The 20,328-nt window shown below is 41.1% G+C and overlaps 1 protein-coding gene across 1 annotated transcript in view; it reads right to left on the bottom strand.

The window, feature by feature from the left end:
* The window catches only part of arhgap39 (Rho GTPase activating protein 39), a 29,308-nt gene that overhangs the window by 7,846 nt on the left and 1,134 nt on the right, over nt 1–20,328 (bottom strand). Inside the window, exons 2-5 of the mRNA XM_062424328.1 lie at nt 10,409–11,693; nt 5,628–5,792; nt 3,867–4,052; nt 2,107–2,320 (exon numbers count right to left, since the gene is read on the bottom strand). Coding sequence (XP_062280312.1) covers nt 2,107–2,320; nt 3,867–4,052; nt 5,628–5,792; nt 10,409–11,693 — 1,850 coding nt within the window. The remainder of the gene's footprint in view (nt 1–2,106; nt 2,321–3,866; nt 4,053–5,627; nt 5,793–10,408; nt 11,694–20,328) is intronic.

Below are 20,328 nucleotides of genomic sequence, written 5' to 3'. Positions count from 1 at the left end.
TCAAGGTCTTGTTCCAGAGCCTTCAACCACATCTCACATGCTGCATGAGCAAACAGAACTGGCTCATATATTAACCTTTTAGGAGCTGATACAACAGTAAGTGGAGATTAATAAGATTATTAAAGAAGAACGAGCACATTTGATATTTTGCTCTGATTTTTAAATCTCATTAAAATGGAAAAACTGAAAGAGACGTATTTTCAGTATTTCAAATACCAAAAGTTAGTTAGGAGGACAAATATTTCAAATTCCTAGTTGGAGGAATTCATTTGTGGCGTTTCTGTGCATCATTAGGCATGATGTGCAGTTTAGCAACACTGAAGGCCTAGCAGTATCTTGCAGTGACTAACACTAACATTACCCTTATATCAGTAGTTATGTTTCTGTCTGCTTCAGTGTGCAGACAGAAGGACAGACTAAAAACATTGGTCCTACATCAGCACTCAGCTACCTATTCATCCTGTTCACCTGTAGGGGGCAGCAGAGTACCAGTACAGCTGTATTCTGCCTGCCACAGAGCAGAACACCATTAAAATGCACCTGAATGGATGACACTTGATGGGAATGTCTCTCACTTTGTCTCCTACTCATAGATGATGATTGTGGGAAGTTAGAGTTGTAGCTAACGTGTTGGCCGTCATGTTTGTCATTACACAGCTTTCTGCTGCACCTGATATTCTATATGGGGTTTGGGTTTAATGCAGTTCATTGATTTTCTGCTTAGAAGAACTGGTCTGAAGATATTTGCTGGATTCTGATCTGGATCAGTTTCCCTCTTGCCTGATATTTCATCCTGCAGCTCCCCGAAGATCCTCGTCAGTGTGCTTCAGATCAATACCCCCCATTATTAAAAACTCAACCATCTTTTCCCTTAATATCTTCTAAATGCTACATCTGTATGACTGTATTGAGGAGTTTGAGGTGTGGCAACTGTAATACAAAAAAAAAATGGCATTCAGTTGTTCTCCTAAAAAATGTTTTTGTTTTTTTAAGTTTGAAAATTATTTTTTCTTGCTGTAATCATTCCTCTTGTTATTGACTTATCAGAAGATCCCTTCATAATGCACTTATAATGGAAGTGATGATGGACTAAATCCACAGTCCTCCTTCTGTGTATGTATTTAAAAGTTGATGTGAAGCTAATATGAAGCTTCAGCGTCCAAATGAGTCAAATCTTCATCTTCTATGTTTCAAAGTTACAGTGTTTTTAGTACCAACGTTCCTCTTTTTGTTACTATACTTCCACCACAGCTCAACAGGGAAACACTAAGAGGGAATTTGATGCTAAAAAGACTGTAAATGTGTCAGATATCACTTGATATGACTAACTCACACTGATGAAGCTCAATAGAAGCTGATCATCTACTTTTAAATGACTGTGTGGACACACTGTGGATTTAGTCCTCCATCACTTCCATTGAAAGCACATTTTAAAGAAATCTTCTAATAGTCAGTATGAACAGGAGGAATGATTACAGAGAGGAAAACCTCTTTCAATGTTCATATGGACACCTGACTGCCGATTTAGGTCACATTTGAAAATGTTTGAACCTGTGCTTTAACAGAATAATTTAGTAGATCTGCACTGAGATTGTGTGACCATGAGAACAATGTCCAAAACACTGACCAGATGTGTTCAAACAGCAACATCTGCATATATGGAGAGCAATAGACTGAACTGATGAGAAGGCCAAAACCACCAAATAGCATGTGTAGAAGTTCATTCTTGACCACAGAATCAGTCAGGAGACATGGTAGAAAGATCGTCTGAAAATTATACAAGGTCCCGTCTGTAATGTGACTGTCCACAGGCTGTCTACAACACTTCTCCAGGCTCTGTCTGAGCAGTAATAGTTAACTACAGGTGCCACTGTGCTTCCTCCCGTCCTCGTTCCTCCATCCTCCAGCTTCTGACCCACAGACTGATTGAGGTCAACCATTATCAAGAATGTTCTAATGGATTAAATGTGTCTCAGAGGAGACAAAGACAGAGGAGGCTTCAGGAGGAGCTTGGAGTGAGGAACCACGTAGCTCCTATAATACATAGTGAAAATGTTGTTGTGTAACTTGCTGTGATTATGTGCGTGGGCGTGTTGCCCCCCTCACCCTTGGTGTCATTGAGGGGGTCCATGTGTCGGTAGATGTAGCCCTCCAGGTAGGTGTGGAAGCGGGGTGTGGGGGGGAAGAAGGCAAGGCAAATAGCCATGAGCTCCCAGCCTCGCTCCAGACTGTCGTAGCGGAAGTTCTCGGTGGTTTGACGGCACAGCTGGATGTAGAGCTCATCACGCAGACCCTGGTTGCTCCAACCGCGGACCACCACCTGACAGACAGACAGAGAGCCAGCTCAACTGAGTACAGCTGTCCTTCAGCTCATCTGTATCAATGACAATTCATGATTGCAGTAAAACATTCTAATCTCATGTACTGCATATACAGTACCTATAAAAAGGATGTTTTTGCCTTGTATTGCTTTTATAAATGGAATCATGGTCAGTATAATTTGGCTTTATTGACAAGAAATTTACAAAGAAAAACTCTTTAAATTCTTGTCAAAAAAGCCAAATTATATTGATCATGATTTTATTTATAAAAGCAATAAAAGGCAAAAACATCCAAAGAGGGTGACTACTTTTTTATAGGTACTGTAGTTGTATACTTAATGAAGTGGTGATGATAGTTTACATATATATAGCTAAAATCAGTATTTAATTACAGTTTAGAGGTTATTTCATGGCCAAATTAGTGTTTTTAAAGTGATACATCAGACAAAAAACTGTCCAGACCACAGAAAGCAAACTACTGAAACTACTACTACATGGAATTACTGCTTTGTCCAATACTTACTAAGCAAAATTAAAGAAATAAAGTCATCACTTAATGAGAAATGTTGGAAATGTTCTAAAATGGCCATGGCCATGGGTGAGGCTGTTTTTACATCCATTATCTTCTGAATTCTTGTTTTTATAAAAGGAACCTTCACAAAGGATTCACTCAGATGTACGGCAGAAATGATGAGAGAAGCTGCTGAATACACTCCAATAACAACACTGTACAGACTGCACCAGAATCTATGCACAATACTTCTATATAGGTACACAAACAGAAGTCCATGAGCTGCGATTCATAAAAACACCCTGAACATATCCATACATTATCTTACACACATTATTGACAGATGAACATTTTATATGACAGATGATAGGACATTTGATTTTAAATATATTTCATGTATTTCTTATATCATTCATTGCATTAGAAATACTAATGCATATCTATCAATTCTCAAATTCACCTCAAACTCAATAATTTGTTGTTGCTTACAGGACCCCACCTTCCCACATCCCCACTAATTCAAACACTGATGCTACCTCAAAGTCTGAATTTAAATATGTCATGTTGGCAAACATCTGCTGATTTTCATAGTCAGCAGAAACAGGCAGCATTAGCATTCTTTTGGAGCCATCATTCATATCAGTCTATCTGCAACTTTATAAAATATCTGTCTATCTTTTTTAAGCTTTGTCTGTCTGCTGTCTGTCTCTTTTATCCAATCAGCTTCACCTAGAACAAGATTTACTTGGAAGGAAGGTGCCAAGGTGTTATAAAAGTGAGCACTCCTGCAGCCGCTCTGTGAACAAGGACACACAGCTCACAGTGTGAAGTCCTCCTCTCTGCTGAGCAGTACTGCAGAGAGGAGGAGAGTCACTTGTAAACTTATATATACACATTTCATATCAGGATTCATCTCAGCTTGGAGTCCTACTGTAACCTGAAAATGATTTCCCAAGTTCACATAGAGGACATGAAGACAAGGTAAAATCACTATAGAGGGACATGTTAGATAGTAGCAGTGGTTATTTACACACCTCCAGAGCCACACAGAGGGGGTCAACCTTGGAGCGACGGTCTCCCATGTAGGTCTGGATGAGCTTAAAGATGTCCACCGCCTCCTTCTTTACACTGCGATCTGAGGTCACGATCATGGGCTTCTTGATGGGCTCACTGCTCCAGGCCAGCATGTTGGCAATAGAGACCTTTCTTCTAAACAGACCCTGAGACAAGACAAAAACAAGATCCATTCTAATGAGGAGGATGGAGCACTTCAAATCTATAGTCTGTCAAAGACACAGCACACAGCAGACGACAATAGGATGCTGTAGTTACTGAAATGTTTTGAAAGTGTGTGAAGACATAGCTAAAAGTCACAATGTAAAGATTAAAATCACAACGGCAGATCAAAAAGAAAACAGATGGTAATCCACTTTGGGAAAAACGTTATTTTGGAGGGGAATATTTTATTTTTGAGCTTTAAAATATTTCAAACACACCAAACAAATAAACAGCATAATCACTACTCAGAGCTGTAATACTAATAAGGACATTTATTCTTCTATAGTTCTAATATTAAATGTATAACAGAAATGAGTATGCATGTTTTAGAAGTGGTACAGAAATGTTTGAGAAAAATGAAAGACGACTGGAAATGATTTAGAAATTCATCAGCCCTCAATATATTTGAGCTATTTTAGCAAAGCTGAATGGAAGCAAGAAAGACTGATCAGGAGAAATGAGCCAGCACTTACCATGACATTTAATTAAGGATTAATTAAATTAATTAAGGACAGTCATAAACACATTGTTCTGACATCCCAATACAATCTGACCTGACTATACTTCATTTATTTATGTCCTGTATTTTAGTTTTAGTGTGTGTGTGTGTGTGTGTGTGTGTGTGTGTGTGTGTGTGTGTGTGTGTGTGTGTGTGTGTGTGTGTGTGTGTGTGTGTGTGTGTGTGTGTGTGTGTGTGTTCTGTCAACCTGATTAAGAAGGAACATGTGATTGTGTGTTTCTGGATGGATGGTTATAATAGTTGTAAAAGCTAAATGCAGACAAACTTCAATAAAGATATAAAAACATTACAGATAAATTCAAACTCACAAGGTCCAACTAACTTTCATTCCTTCAACCACATGTCTAGCCTTCCTCAGTTGTCATGGAGATGATGTATCTCATATATGGTGATGATGGTATATGATACCATCTCTATGACAACTGAGGACTTATTTTTTTGTTTTGTCAAGCTGCTGTTTCCAAGGTTGAGAATGAGCCTTCAAACTGAACTCATTCCTGCTGTGTTTTCTTTTTGTTTTTTGTGTGGCTAAGCCTGATTAGTGATCAGCTGATCAGTGAAACAATATATTTAACACTTTCCACTAACAGTGGAACACTATGCAAGACATGAAGAGTTCGGTTTAGAACCTGCTCTATGTGTAAAGCGCCTTGAGATAACTTTGTTGTGATTTGGCGCTATACAAATAAAGATTGATTGATTGATTGATTAATAGTAGGAGTTTAATCTGACACAGTGTTTAACTGATTGTTTTCATATCCGTCTCAACTATGTGGAAATGAATGTATGGAACACACAGTATGCTGATGTGTTAAATATCAATAAAGAAAGAAAACGTTGAGATGACATGAGCAAGATAATTATGCATTAGTATTGAAGAACATGTTAGAGACATTATTATATATGAAAATATCAACACATAAGACAGGGAGGTGAATCACTGATAAAAACACTAACAGATACATGGTGATGAATATGATGTCATGGAAATCAGTACCTGTGTGTGTTTGTTGAAGTGCTTAGACGCCCAGTTCTCTATGTCGGTCTCTGAGGAGGGCTTTCTCAAGGAGAATTCTGGGAACACGCCACAGCTGGCGCTCGGCATCATATTCCTGGCATTTCGACTGGTCTCAAACTGGGCGCAGGCTCCGAGGTCCTCCGACTGACACACAGAGGAAGACAGACAGTGATGATGAGGAGAAGAAGAAGCAGAAAATGTCTTTCATCTCTCTGCTGCTGCACAACAAGGGTTGAAAGTTTCTCTGGTGCTCAGATGGAGCTGACTGGGATTAATAGTGACGTGTTAATACGTCAATATCCACAAAGTTATTTCAGTGTAACAAAGAAACCATTTATACCAATCTATGATAACAAAACATGACGCAGGGAAAGTTATTCAAGACATGAACATCATAGTTACAAGAACCTTTTTGTGGTGTAGGATAGGACAGGTGAGACTGCCATCAGTTGGCATGAGTGGAACTATTTACAGGGTCTCTGCAGCGTTTACTACCTTTTTAATACCACAAAGTATGTCATTTAGTAAGTGTTTCACAGTAAAGAATGACAGAAAGCAGTAGAGGACGATGTAACTAGGGATACACCAATCCAATATTAATATCAGCCTCAATATTGACTGAAATAGTTGTGAACTAATAATGAAGTTGATCTATTCAATTCAACTCTATGTTTGTGACGCGTGCATGTCATGCGTCAGCAGCACATGCAGCATGCCAGTAGACACAATTATTTATTATTTTAATAATAAATAACAATTCAGTAGATTTATATCTATGTGTTAATTTGTTGTGAAAGTAATGTTTAAGTCAAGCCTGACGCCTTCAGTCTCTTCCACAAGGCGAGGTATACAGTTTATTTATTCAACAATGGTATTATATTGATATTGGGTATCATCAGGTGAACATCACTGCATTATACAAATGTAAATTACACATGCAATTTTTTGCACAGCTGTCAAATATGAGCCATCAGTAGGTTTAGTCTGTAATGACTTGGTACCACAAATAATAACGTGAATGCTAATGCTAGCTTGCTAACTAGCTAATGGTCATTTCCGGTAAGTGCACAACGGCCGTGTTTGATTTGACACAACACTAACCTGTCCAAATGTGCACATTACATAAGTAAGTACAGAGTGTTCACAGTGTACTAACAGAAGTATGTCATTAGAGAATGCACCAGTCTTGTCAAACTCTTTGCAGGAGCTAAGCTAGGCTAACTACAGACAGGAAACCATATGTATGTGGGTCAATGACGTATAAGGATTTGGAGCATGCATATCTAATGCAGTAGTTCAAACATTCAGAATGTTGTGTACCTGAAGATCTATATTATACATTTGAAATTAAGTGATTTTAGTGGGTTTTTCAAGATTAATTGGCACTGGCCTTTAAAAAAGTCATGTGGTGCGACCATGATTCATCTTGAACTAAATTAATTTACTTAACACGCTTCACATCTTTTTTTACAAGTTTTCAGTAATATAAAGTGTTTGGAAACAAAGTATTTGCATTTTTTAAACATTTTTTGTAAATGATGATCTTTTATTTATATAAGACATTTCAAGATGAATCATGGTCGCACCACATGACTTTTTTTTCAGGCCAGTGCCAATTAATCTTGAAAAACCCACTAAAATCACTTTCAAATTGTAATATGAATTTTCAGGTACACAACATTCTGAATGTTTGAACTACTGCATTAGATATGCTGGTTTTTATTATTTAAAATTGAGTTGTTGAAAATCCTTATACGTCATTGACCCATGTACTTGTTGAACTATTCCTTTAACAAATGCAATGTTTCTCTCTTGATATGTCTGAGCTGCACTCATTTCTAGCTGTTGTCATTGAGGTTTGTGTAGAATACAGATGAAGTCTCATTATTCCCACACAGCCTTGCTTGTGGTTTATGGCATGTAGCTGCTGTAATGCTGCCTGTCATCTAACTAGATTTCTAGTTTTCAGTCCATGTCTGTGGCTGAATAAACGCTCCTCTACGTTCCTGTTCATTTCATTCTCTGTTCTCATTCTCCACTGCTTTTCCACCAAAAGTGGATTGTGCACGGCAGCTCTCTGCTTCAAACTGAAGCGTTGCTGAATTTTAAGAGGAAGACAAAGACAGAGTGGGAGCAGAGAAAGACAGCGAGGGAGAGCAACAGCCTATTTTCTTCTTGGCTAAGTGCTTCCCAGCCCTCTTATCTCCACAGGCCCACTGTGGGCTCAGATAAAGGAACTTTTCACACCAACCTGTGCTTATGTGTTCATTCCATATCTGTCACATGACACTGAAACAAGCTGACCATTCATGTGTTAAATAAATGCAGGTTTGCTTGGTTTTTAGGTTAACTCACAGAGCTCTCAGACCAGGTCTGAGCAGCACATCACACATTTCAAGTGTTTCTATAGTGAACTATCCAAAGACGTATTACTGTATTACCATGTACAGAGCTGCAAGTGGAATAAAAAGGTGCCAGTACTATAATCCAGCATCATTTCATGCAAACGCTGCATATGCATGAGGCCAGAGTCAAAAGGAGGTAGCTACTTGGCTTGTGAGTATAAACTAAATGTATAACATTAAGAACCAGGAGAACTAAATTCATATTTCTCTCATTTCTCAGATTAGCAACTTTGACCTTTAGTGCTTCATTTGAATTGACTTATGCCGTTTCCATACCTGACTGTAAAGGTTATATTTTATAACTTTTTCTTTTTATCTCTTTCACTGTACAATCGATCTTTCTTTAACACACTGAATGTGATTAAAGCAGTCTATGATAAATGGGTAGTACAGTTTCCAGTTTGGGAGAGGTGTAATGTGTATTTATGTACAGAGAGCACAGTGTGGTATCTTCATTAATTACTTTAATTGTCTGACACAGTACCAGAATCTAACTACTTTCAGTGCTGTGTTACCTGACAGAAAGGTCACATATTACACAAAGATTCTGAGTTTATAGCTTCTCTTCTAGAATAAACCATCATCTCCAGGAATCCTGCTGGAGCTTTCAGGAGTAAAAGCAAGGTATCATTTTGAACTCACTGAATGTGCTTAATACAACTTCACTGACTGCTGCAGAAATGAGACATTACCGCTCTGCAGCTTTCTCTTAGCTCACAAAGATGATTAGTTTGTCATTCCTACATCTATCTGTTAGGTTTCACTTTGCACCACGATAAATGACAGAAAACATGAAAGCACCATTCAAAGGTTTCAAGAAATGCTTCTGTGTCTCCTCCAAGTTACACTTTGCACTAAACCCTGTGTTTATCTCTCAATACTCGTAACTAGATCTGGTTAGGAGTTTAGTTTGACAGTTATGCTGTCATACTTTCAGATACCAGCCTATGTCAGCACATTGAACATTTAACAGTATGAAACTGTTACAGAAAATGCACCAAGATGTCTCCAAGATTAGCACAGGTTTGTGGGAGGCTGACCAAACATTCTCACCTTAACATCTATTTAATCGTTTTGTTTTTAGTTCAGTTTTCAGCTTTCAGTTTGCTCTGTTTTACTGGGCAAGTTAAGAGAAAATGAAAGTGTGAACATGTTGCCCATGACAACGCCATCTGCTGAACAAGATCATATCAGCTGCTAAACAGATGTTGAGGTGAGATGTTTTGTCAAGGTCAAGAATGGACCTTTACTGCTTTTAATGACGCTGTGACACAGGATGATCACACCTGACACACCTGTTTTTTACCTATATGTGTGTGTCTGTGTGTGTGTGTGTGTGTGTGCGTGTGTGGTCGTGTGCGTGTGTGTGTGTGTGAGTAGGTGCAGTGACAGTGTATCTTGGTGGAGCAGACAGCAGATTAACTATCAACTAACTAACTTAACTATCAGTCTAAAGCCGTGTTCAGACCAAACGCGATGTCGCACGTCGAGATTACATGTAAAGCAAGTCATCTAGTCAACGCGCGAGTTGAACATTTTGCGGCGACATCACGTGACGCCGTGCCGCAACGTCACTGACGTATAGCCCCTGTTAGCATAGCTGGCTTTCCCTTATAAAGTTTTGAAGAGGAAAAAACAAAAACAGCTGGCTTTCCCGGCATAGATTCAACAGTTAATTTACGTGTGTTTTTGTCAGTTGATGTGTGTCGTAGGAAATGGAAGAGCCTCAGGGACACATATGAGAGAAAAGAGTAAGTGATCTCAGCCATGGTTTATGATTGAAGAAGCAATGTTGTTGTTATCTAGTGAAAATGGGCTGGCTCGCTACACGCACGATGACGCGGATTTTACATTATGGTCACGCGTCGAAACTCGAGCGATAGTTCATCGCGTTTGGTCTGAACAGTCTTCAGGCTCAGAGCGTTACATGGAACATCCAGGTCTTTCCAGCAGGGTGGCACTGTGACACAGGATGATCCCACCTGACTGGCCCATCAAGTTGTTTTTTATCTATGTGTGTGTGTGTGTGTGTGTGCGTGTGTGCATGTGTGTTGTATACAGTATGACTTTGGCTCTGTAGCTGCCAAGTTAATCAGCCTTCTTCATTTATCTGACAGATGACAGAATAATGAAGGAGCCACAGAAACATGTTTGTATTTTTAATAAACAAGACACCTGATCAACTGAGTATCCAGACAGCTTCATAATCATCTGATGGTTGGTGGCTAGGTACAGAATGTTGATGTGCACTCTCTGGTTGAAAGTTATTGGATGTGGTGTGATGTAGTTGAGTTAAACCACTGGAGGTCAGCGAAAAGAACATGTTCAGAGTGGGTTATGTGGATGTAACAGTACCTGTGAGGGGTGCAGGTAAGGCTCTGGGGAGGCCAGGTTGGTCTGGACTGAGAGGCTTTTCTCCAGCAGGGCCTGAGGGAAGCCCAGCCGATCGAAGGTGCTGCGTTTCCAGTGGTGCCCGTCGCTCTGAGCCAGCGCCTCGTCCTCACTGAACGCCCTCACCACCGGTCCCGGTAACGGCAGAGGCAGCGCCCCGTCGCTCTCGTAGCCATCCTTGGAGCAGGTGCCCTGCGCCACCCCCCCTCCCTGCCCCGAGTCCCAGCTGCTCCTCTGTTTCATCACCTGCTGGGCCTCCCACGCCAGCCTAGCCTGGGCCAGCATCGCCTCTGATGCCGTACCTGCCAGCTCCCCCTCTGGCCCCCCGCAGCGAGCCAGCTCCTGGGGGAGGGACGGTTTGCGGCTTTTGCGTTTGCGGTTTCCACCAGGAGAGAAAGCCCCAGTGGAGGAGGAGGAGAGGGAGTGGGTTTGGCTGGACGTCCAGGATATGGAGTCCTCATAAAGTAACCTCTGGCCTCCCTCTCCACCCTCTCCACTGTAGTCCAGCAGTAGGCGGGGGTCTCTGATCAGGGACTGGCTGTGCTGCAGAGTATAGGAGCCTCCATATGAGCCCCCGTAGCCCCCCGTAGTGCCGTAACGCAGCAGACGGTCGGCGGTCTTGAAGCGAGGGCTGGAAGATGACTGCTCCACGTACACCAGTTGCTTGACGTACTCTTTCCCCACAGGACTGTATTCCAGACTCTGGGTCTTTTCTGGACACTTCTGCCGGGTCAGAACCAGCTGGCCGTAGGGGGACTGGCTCTGCTTGGGGGAGTGATAGAGGGGGGCCGGAGACTTGCGAGCCGGTGACTTGCCGGTGCCGTAAAAGGAGGAGGAGTCAGAGAGGTGCATGTCAGTGGGGGGCTCCTCGTAGATGGGCGGGGGCTGGTACTCCGACGGCGGCTCCTCGTACAGCGGGGGCTCGTAGACGTAGCGGGGGGAGGGAGGCTGGGAGTCAGCTGAGGAGCGGCGTTGGGTGCCGGTGCTACCCAGCTCTGCCCGCTTCAGGAAGGGAGACTGACGGCGGTCAGCGTAGAGGATGGGCGAGCCGTCAGATTCAGAGGGCGGGTTTCCCCCAGAGGAACGGCGGGTTCGTGAGGTGGTGCCTCCTCCAGAGGGAGCTCCAGGGGTGAGGGGGTCACAGGGGGAGTAACCATTTCCCTGGTGGGCCAAGAAGCTGGGCTCTCTGTCTGTCACTTTGATCAGCATTCGCTCCTTTGTACCAGTGTTCCACCTGAAGGGAGAAGTCCTGAGAGGAGAGGAGAGGAGAGGAGAGGAGAGGAGAGGAGAGGAGAGGAGAGGAGAGGAGAGGAGAGGAGAGGAGAGGAGAGGAGAGGAGAGGAGAGGAGAAGAGAAGAGAAGAGAAGAGAAGAGAAGAGAAGAGAAGAGAAGAGAAGAGAAGAGAAGAGAAGAGAAGAGAAGAGAAGAGAAGAGAGGAGAGGAGAGGAGAGAGAGAAGAGGAAGAGGAGAGAAGAGGAGAGGAGAGGAGATTTAATTAAGGGTTAAGGGGGCAGAGTGATAAAGAGCTGTCTATCACATTCACACCACAGGGCCTGGCAATATTTTTATATTTTAACACATATTTGAAAAAAAGCAATTTTATTCGAGCCTTGTGAGCTCTTCACTTTGCAATTACCACTTCATTTCCTTGCTGCTAACTGTAATAATCTTCTAAATGGCCTCAGCTTTGTGTCAGAATACCACGCTGTTTTCTACTCTGGTGATGCTCCATGGATAGTTTTTTAATACTCAAGGATTTTGGATTTAAGAGACCTGTTATCATCAAAGAACAGGACCCAGCTGGAAACAATGAATTATTCTCAAGTTATTTATAATTATAACTCAAGAGTTAGTTAAACTAGCATATGAAACATCATATAAGATATGTTACAAGACATACATATTTCTTAATGTTTCTTTTATACATGCATACCAAAAGTTGAGGTGGGAAGCACACTGATTTTCTTTTTTTAAAGATTCATTTTGGGCTTTTTTGCCTTTATTTATAAAGTAACTGGCAGAGAAGCTGACAGGAAACAGCATAGGTCCCTGGCTGGATTCGAACCAGGGATGCTGCTATTACGTGGCATGAGCTCTAACCAGTCAACCACCAGGGCGCTCTGGAAGCACATTGATTTCTCATCCACAACCCTGTCTCTGTGTTTTGTGAGACTTGTCTGTTTTTCCTCATTTAATGTCCTGATGATACATTTGAAAAAATTCAACGGTCTTGCAATAGTGTGGAAGGTTCATCAGATGATAAAACCACACTACTCCATATACAGTGTAACTACAGTATGTACTAAGACAGGATTTTACAACACTGGACACAGTCATTTTGTCTCCTGTATAATATACATATGTAGCAGAATTAGGACTGCTTTAAATGAAGCGGTGCGCTGAATGTGGAGTGATTAGTCAGGTGTGTGGAGGTCTGAAGGTAAGCAGGATTTAAACGTTTTTCTACTTTCAACATATTTTGTGTGTAACATCATGAATGTCTTCAAGCAGAGACTGAAAATGTTCATATTGTCTCCATCTGATCACGTATCATACTGAGACTACAAAGAGACTCAAAGACCCACTTTCTCAAATGACAAATCACTGTCAGTGTACTAAAGAGTACCATAGTGACTTAATGGTAATGAAACTGAATGTGAAGGGTCATTTTCACATTGGCAGACAATGTGCAATCTAAACTTGAAATAAATGACTTTTGTATCTGTATATGAAATGGCCCTTTTCATTTTCCCTTTGGCAGTAATTGTTCATTATAAAACCTAAAAATGAAAACTGAATTTGAAAATGTTCTTTTTGAACAATGGAGAGTAACATTTTAATTAGATCTATGCCATAGATTTCCATACTCTAAAAATGTTCAAATATAAATATATAAAATTAAATTCAAATAAGCTCTCAGATTGAATGTCTAACAGCAGCTGAGGAAAACGTTTAACTTGCACATTTCATTTTTATGACAGTAACTTATGAAGTAACTCAAAGAAATTAACATTTCATGTTTAAATAATGTTATTTTCATGAACTTCAGCATCCTGTTCACCCTCACATACTGTTCATATACTGACTCATAATTAGTCTGGATCAAGCAGACACACAGACCTGCTGCTCTTTACACATAAATGATAGGGAGACAGAGAGCAGAGACAGCCATGTAACCTGGTCACTTACACTACAATTCCTGTCCTCACACCCTGCGCTGCTATTGGCTGGACGCTACAGACCCACACATACGTGTCCCACAGCAGAATAATAACGAAAACAAGATAATGCAGGCAGAGGGATGGGGTCCACACTTCAGATGGATCATAATTGATGACCGAGAGGGATTCCTTTTGTATGAGTATATACATCATTATTAGGAAAATACTGCACAATATACCTTTAAGCAACTTTCTCAATGATTCTTAGGGTTATTACAAGTTAGTTTGGATTGGTTTGGAAATGATATCTTTGGCTTCCAATGGATTGGTATGACAGAAAATGTAGCCTTAATATGACTTTGTAGTGAAACTATCTGATGTGTATCATCTGGATAATAAGCAGTTTTGAATCCATCACAGCTCACTTAAATCAAAGGTATATTTTAGAGACAGTCTGTATTTGATGCAGGGACACAGCCACAGCTACCGTCCACCAAACAGCAGCCTCTGGCCACAACAGAGCATTACTTCATCAGACTCACATCCACTAATTCATTCCTTTCAGTGAGTGGGCCTCATCATTCTGCTTGTTAAGCAGACAACAGGAGGAAGAGAGAGAGAGAGAGCGGTGTGGGTTGAAGAACAAGAGGTGAATTAGGCGACAGGGAGGGAAGTGTGAAATCGATTGCAGCATTGGCCCCCCTCCATCTCCAAATACTTCCACACACTCTTCCACACACTGATCCCCGGGGCCAGTGTTTGAATGGTGGCAGTGTGAATGTGAGTGTTTGTGTACTTGTGGATGTTAATATATGTATATGTGTGAGTGAGTGAGTGAGTGAGTGAGTGAGTGAGTGAGTGAGTGAGTGAGTGAGTGAGTGAGTGAGTGAGTGAGAGAGAGAGAGAGAGAGAGAGAGAGAGAGAGAGAGAGAGAGAGAGAGAGAGAGAGAGAGAGAGAGAGAGAGAGAGAAACAAAGGAGGCAGGATTAAGCATTACAACATGGTCCATACTCACAGAGCTCAAACTCATTTTCTTTCTTTCCACCTCTGTGGTCTAAAGCTCTTACTCCATCAATTCCCTTTTTTTTCATCTACCCACCTTTTCTCTCAATATATATGCTGCTCCGCTAACCAGCTACACAGTGAACATTGTTCTCACCTTCCTTATCTTTAAATTATTCACCATCATTCGACCTTCAAATCAATTTACACATCCTGTGCTTGGTCTAATCTGTCTCCATCTGTCTCTGTCACTGACGACTCAACCTGCAGGATCCTTCTTCTCCTTCATCTCCCTTTTCTCTAACTACACAGTCACCCCTGCTGCTCATATACATCACTCTGGCTGAGACGTTTCTCAAAGGTAACAACAAGAGATACAGATGGGAAAGGTGGGAATTCTTTCATAGACAGCATCAGTGGAATGATTCATCTTTGGTACAACTCAGTTTGTGGAGAAGAAGAGAATTTCTAAATGTTGGTGAAATGATTTCATCCCTTAGAATCCTACTTCCTATGTCCAATTACTGTCAAATCACTCTAGGAGGAGTTTTGAAAAATAGTGTGTTGCCACACCACCTGGACATCATCATTTGAGGTATCGACTATTCTGTCCCATTAGTTTGAATGTTATTCCAACCAAATTTCAAATGAAATGAAACCCTCTGGGAGCATTTCAAAAATGTTCATACAGAGAAAACACACTCAATTCAACATGGCTGACTTCTGGTTGGGCGGAGCTAATTAAAGGCAATGTAAAATATATCGGAAATGATGAGAGCAATGTGCGTACCAAATTTTGTGAATATCGGAGCAACTTCCTGATTATCCTTACTGCCTGTCATGCACTAGGGAGCGCTATGGAGCATTGAACCCAACTGCTGTGTATTTTTACAATGTTCATGCTTCTGATGTGTGCACCAAGTTTCTTGAGTTTTCCAGCAGCCCCAGCACCTAATAAAAACACCTTCATGTTTCATGATAAATAAATATATTGCAATAGCATTTATTCTATTATTCTATTTAGCATCATCTCAAATTATCATTTCAAATGAGCTAACTAAATATTAGGCAGATGTCTTTAACCTGCTAGGAGTAGTTTGTATAACTTCCTTTTACCAGCAGGAGACACTATGATTGATGTGTACATGTTTTCAGACCAGGACTCCTATCAAGCATATGAAATTGGGTACATGTGTGTGTGTGTGTGTGTGTGGACTCCAGGGTTTTAACATTGCTGTGCTGGTATTTTTACTTAAGTAAAAGATCTGAGTCCTTCTTCCACCTCTGTATAGGACATATAATATCATTTATTTTATTCTCTCTGTTCCCTCAAATGTCAACAAATTCACATGTAAAAATGAACCAACTGTGTACCACAGTATTTTACTTTCTAACAGCAGAAATGACAGAAAGTGAATGATCTCAGTGGCTGCATCATCAGCCATTACGCACTACAACTTCATTCAACTTGTGGCTGATCACATGAGCTTTTTTAAATTAAGAGTTTAGAAATAACTTTTACTTTTTTCTGCCTGACGCTTATTTTTTAAATATATAATAAAAGACATGTAACTAATTTGTTGATACTTGCTGTAAAAATGTTGCTTGCATGGTACTGTGTTCCACACATTTTGCCATTAAATAATAACACATCCTCCTCATGTATATTCAGTCATTGTGCAGTGAAATGTTTCCTGCTCTCAGCACTGCCTATGAAGCCATCTCTTAGTCTGACATCAGTGTGATAAACGGGGACAAAACCCACAATCTGTGCAAAAATACATTCAGCTCAAGTTATTATGAGGCTTCAGCAGTCTCAGTCTGACAAATCAAGCGGGTACCTTCCAAAGTTTAATCCTTCTTAGCACTAAAGTCCCTTTGTGTGTTACCATCCCTCCACTGCGGCTCATAAGTACAGAGTGTCTGAGAAAACACAAAAGGGGAATTTCATATTAAAAAATAATATATGAAGGCCATAAAATCTTAAATGAGAGTAGCAGTGTTCGATAGTGTTAAAATGATTAGTTGAATAAACATGTAATTAACAGAAGGTCAACTGATGGTCATTTTGGAAGCCGATGATCCATGAATCATTTATGAAGTATATCAGTGGAACATTCTCTGTTCCAGCTTCTCAAATGTGACATTTTGCTGCTTTTCTGTTCCACATCATTGTAAACTGAATACATTTGTGCTTGTTAACGTCACTTTGGTCACTTGGCAACTTGAGGTGAACATTTTTTCATAATTGATAGAATAGATACATTTCTATATATATTATATATATATATGTTGAAAATAAATATGTAAATCACTAATGAAAACTATAAATAATTGCCGCCTTAATCCTGATGCTGAACTAATACACAATGCATGTGTCCAACCTAAAAAGAGGTGGCTCTGTTTAAATCTAAAACCAGGCCTCGGAGGCTGGAATAAAAGGTCTGCCACTGGACTGAGAGCTGCTAGCACTGAAGTCTCTAACCCTAACCCTGACCCTAACCCTGACCCTAACCTTCCTCACAGTCAGCCTTCATGGTCAGATATGCTGGAGCAGTTCTCACTGATTTACTTGATGGTTGCTTATGTCATGTTATATCATCCCATCTTTGTGAAAGTAATGATCTGATCTGAATTCATGTTGTTTACTGCTTGTTTTGTATTAATGGAGACCACACAACCACAAAAACATAATAACGATTTTAAAAATGCAGATAATACTAACTATTGATATACTTCATATTATCAGAATCAATGTCATTTGCACTTAAGTTTCCAACATGCCACAAAATGTGTGTGTGTGTGTGCGTGCGTGTGGAAGGAAAATGAAATGAAATAATGAACATATACTTTACAACAACAACAACAACAGCCTCTCAAAATTAAAAATAGCACTAAAAAAAGGAGCCAGGGCATATCCTGCTGCCTTATATGCATCATCAACTACAACCTGAGGGGGAGTGAATGACCTCTTAACACATAGCAAACACATGCAATTACACACACACACACACACACACACACACACACACACACACACACACACACACACACACACACACACACACACACACACACACACACACACACACACACACACACACATCAGACCACGGTCACTTTAGGGGACATTGCATTCATTTTCTGGACACTTACCCTAACCTTAACCATCGTCACCCTAACCTTTACCACTTAACCAAAAATGAGCCTTTTTCCCAACTGGAGACACGGCTTTAGTCCCCAATTGCGCAAGTCTGAAATTTGTAGCGGATGACAGTACACACACACACACACACACACACACACACACACACACACACACACACACACACACACACACACACACACACACACACACACACACACACACACACAGGCTATATATATAGGCTCAGTGTTCCTTATCTTGTTCCCTGGCTGATCATTCCTTTTCATTTGCATATTAAGTGGATTGTCTTTTGCAGCAGTGCTGTTCTTTAGTTTGTTGTTTGTGCAGTTATCCTTTACATTACAGTTGCTTTGAAATTGTGCATTGACAACACACACACACGCACTACATTGACTTCCATTCATTGTGGACAGCCTAACCTGAACCTTAACCTTTACCATAACCAGTTCATGCCTCACCCTTACCTTCACCAAGACCTCAGAAATGTTCAATAGCCTCAATAGGACAGGACTTTGGTCACCATGAGGACTACTGGTCCTGACAAGGTCACTCACACACACACACACACACTCTCACACACACACACACACACACACACACACACACACACACACACACACACACACACACACACACACACACACACACACACACACACACAAATGCATGCATATATGTCAATATATATCAATCTTAATGCTGTGCTAATGTTATTTTGTTTCATTGATTCTTTATACTTTGATAATATTGTCGTCGTGACTTTCAAGCATTAAAACAAAATTTGAATTTGAGAGATTGAGAGAGTAAGTGGACACTTCACATATAAAAACATGCAATAAAGAATGTGTGAGATCCAAACCATCTGGACTGACAATCTGCAGCTGTGCTACCAGAGCCTTCCGTGTGCGCGCACACACACACACACACACACACACACACACACACACACACACACACACACACACACACACACACACACACACACACACACACACACACACACACACACACACACACACACACACACACACACACACACACACACACACACACACACAGAGTGTGCAAGTGCCCTAGCTGTTCTACAGAGGGCTGGGCTGTTTAGATGCCACAGATGGATGGAGAACAGGTTTTCGGGACCAGTCCAGGTTGAGTTGGTCTGTGCCCTGTTTACCAGTCCAACAGTCAGTGTAAACTAGGTTATGTAACTAGGTTGAATAAAAACAAGTACTGGACAGACAACTTGTGTGCACATCTATTCGTCACATCTACACAGGAGAGGTAGTGTGAATAGTGAGCAGAGAGGCAGCAGCCAGTGCACCTGCCTTCAGGTCACCTGCATACTGCCAGTGCTCAGAGCCCGACACTCAATCATATCCATGTACTAAAGTAAGCAGGTTACAGGTTATACAGTACATGCAACAGATTAATAACCAGCTTTCTCCTCTACTCTGACCTTGTTTTGGAAATGTGGCCGACAGATTGTAACTGCATCAGTGATAGAAGATGCTCCTCTCTGACTTTCTTGTGTGTGTCAGAGCAGAACGAGCAGTGCAGTGAGAGGAGAAGGCAGGCAGATATAGCAGTGCTTCTCTTCACAGTGGAAGCGTATGAATTTAAACAGTCAAATGTTCAGCTGTGGAAACCAACTTATTTAGACTTGTACAGGCTGCTTGGTGTTAGTTTCAGTTAGGTTAGTTAGTACTCCAAATACAAGGAGGCATCACTGTGTGAAATGATCTCTACTTTTACCTTCTCTCGTCTTCATCTTGTCTCTTTCCTCTCTTCACCCCCCCCCCCCCCCCCCCCCCACCCTCTCTCTCTCTCTGGCCTCTTTCTCTCCATTTGTCCCTCCCTCTCTCTCTTTAACAGGATCCTTGGTGTGTGCAGAGAGGCAGAGCTCTGTAGAGGTCAATAGCTCCCATCTGTCAGAGAGGAGGCTGTGTGGTCTATGACAAACTGCTCTCCTTAACTGGCTAAGGACAGTCTCTGGAGAGAGACTCAGCTTCCACATTAAATGCACTGCTAGACCTCTAACTGCTATAACTAAATGCTGTTGGTGAAACAGTAGGACAGAGAATATGAAGCCTTTTAACTTTATTGTTTGTACTGAACGGATCACATGTGGGTGCAGAGCATGTGCAGGTTCAGATATGCTGCTCTGGATTATCATTGAAACATCCCATGAAGTACATAATGTTCAGCCTTTAATGACTGTGCAGTATGTGCAGGTATTTCTATCAGGGTGGGGATACTTGTGGAAAGCAAACCTCTGTGGGACAGTGTGGAGAATTTAGTGACATCTAGCAGAACAGATAAGGCATGTATGGAATTTAATATCTATCAGTATGTGTTCATTAGTGTACAATCACTTGATCATTTTGTGTTTGTTAGATTAGACTGAGTCCTTTATATCTACAGATAGACCAGGTCCTCTTCCACACCGCTATGTTTCTACAGGAGCCCAGAATGGACAAACCAAACACAGGCTCCAGAGAGGAGCTTTCATGAGCAGCCAACGCAGGTTCTTCTACACCAGTGCTCTACAACCC

Source organism: Scomber scombrus, chromosome 8 (genome assembly GCF_963691925.1).
Source record: "Scomber scombrus chromosome 8, fScoSco1.1, whole genome shotgun sequence".
In the NCBI taxonomy this organism is placed as follows: domain Eukaryota; kingdom Metazoa; phylum Chordata; class Actinopteri; order Scombriformes; family Scombridae; genus Scomber; species Scomber scombrus.
Note: the sequence above shows the minus strand (reverse complement) of the source record. Positions and strands in the feature narration are given on the sequence as shown.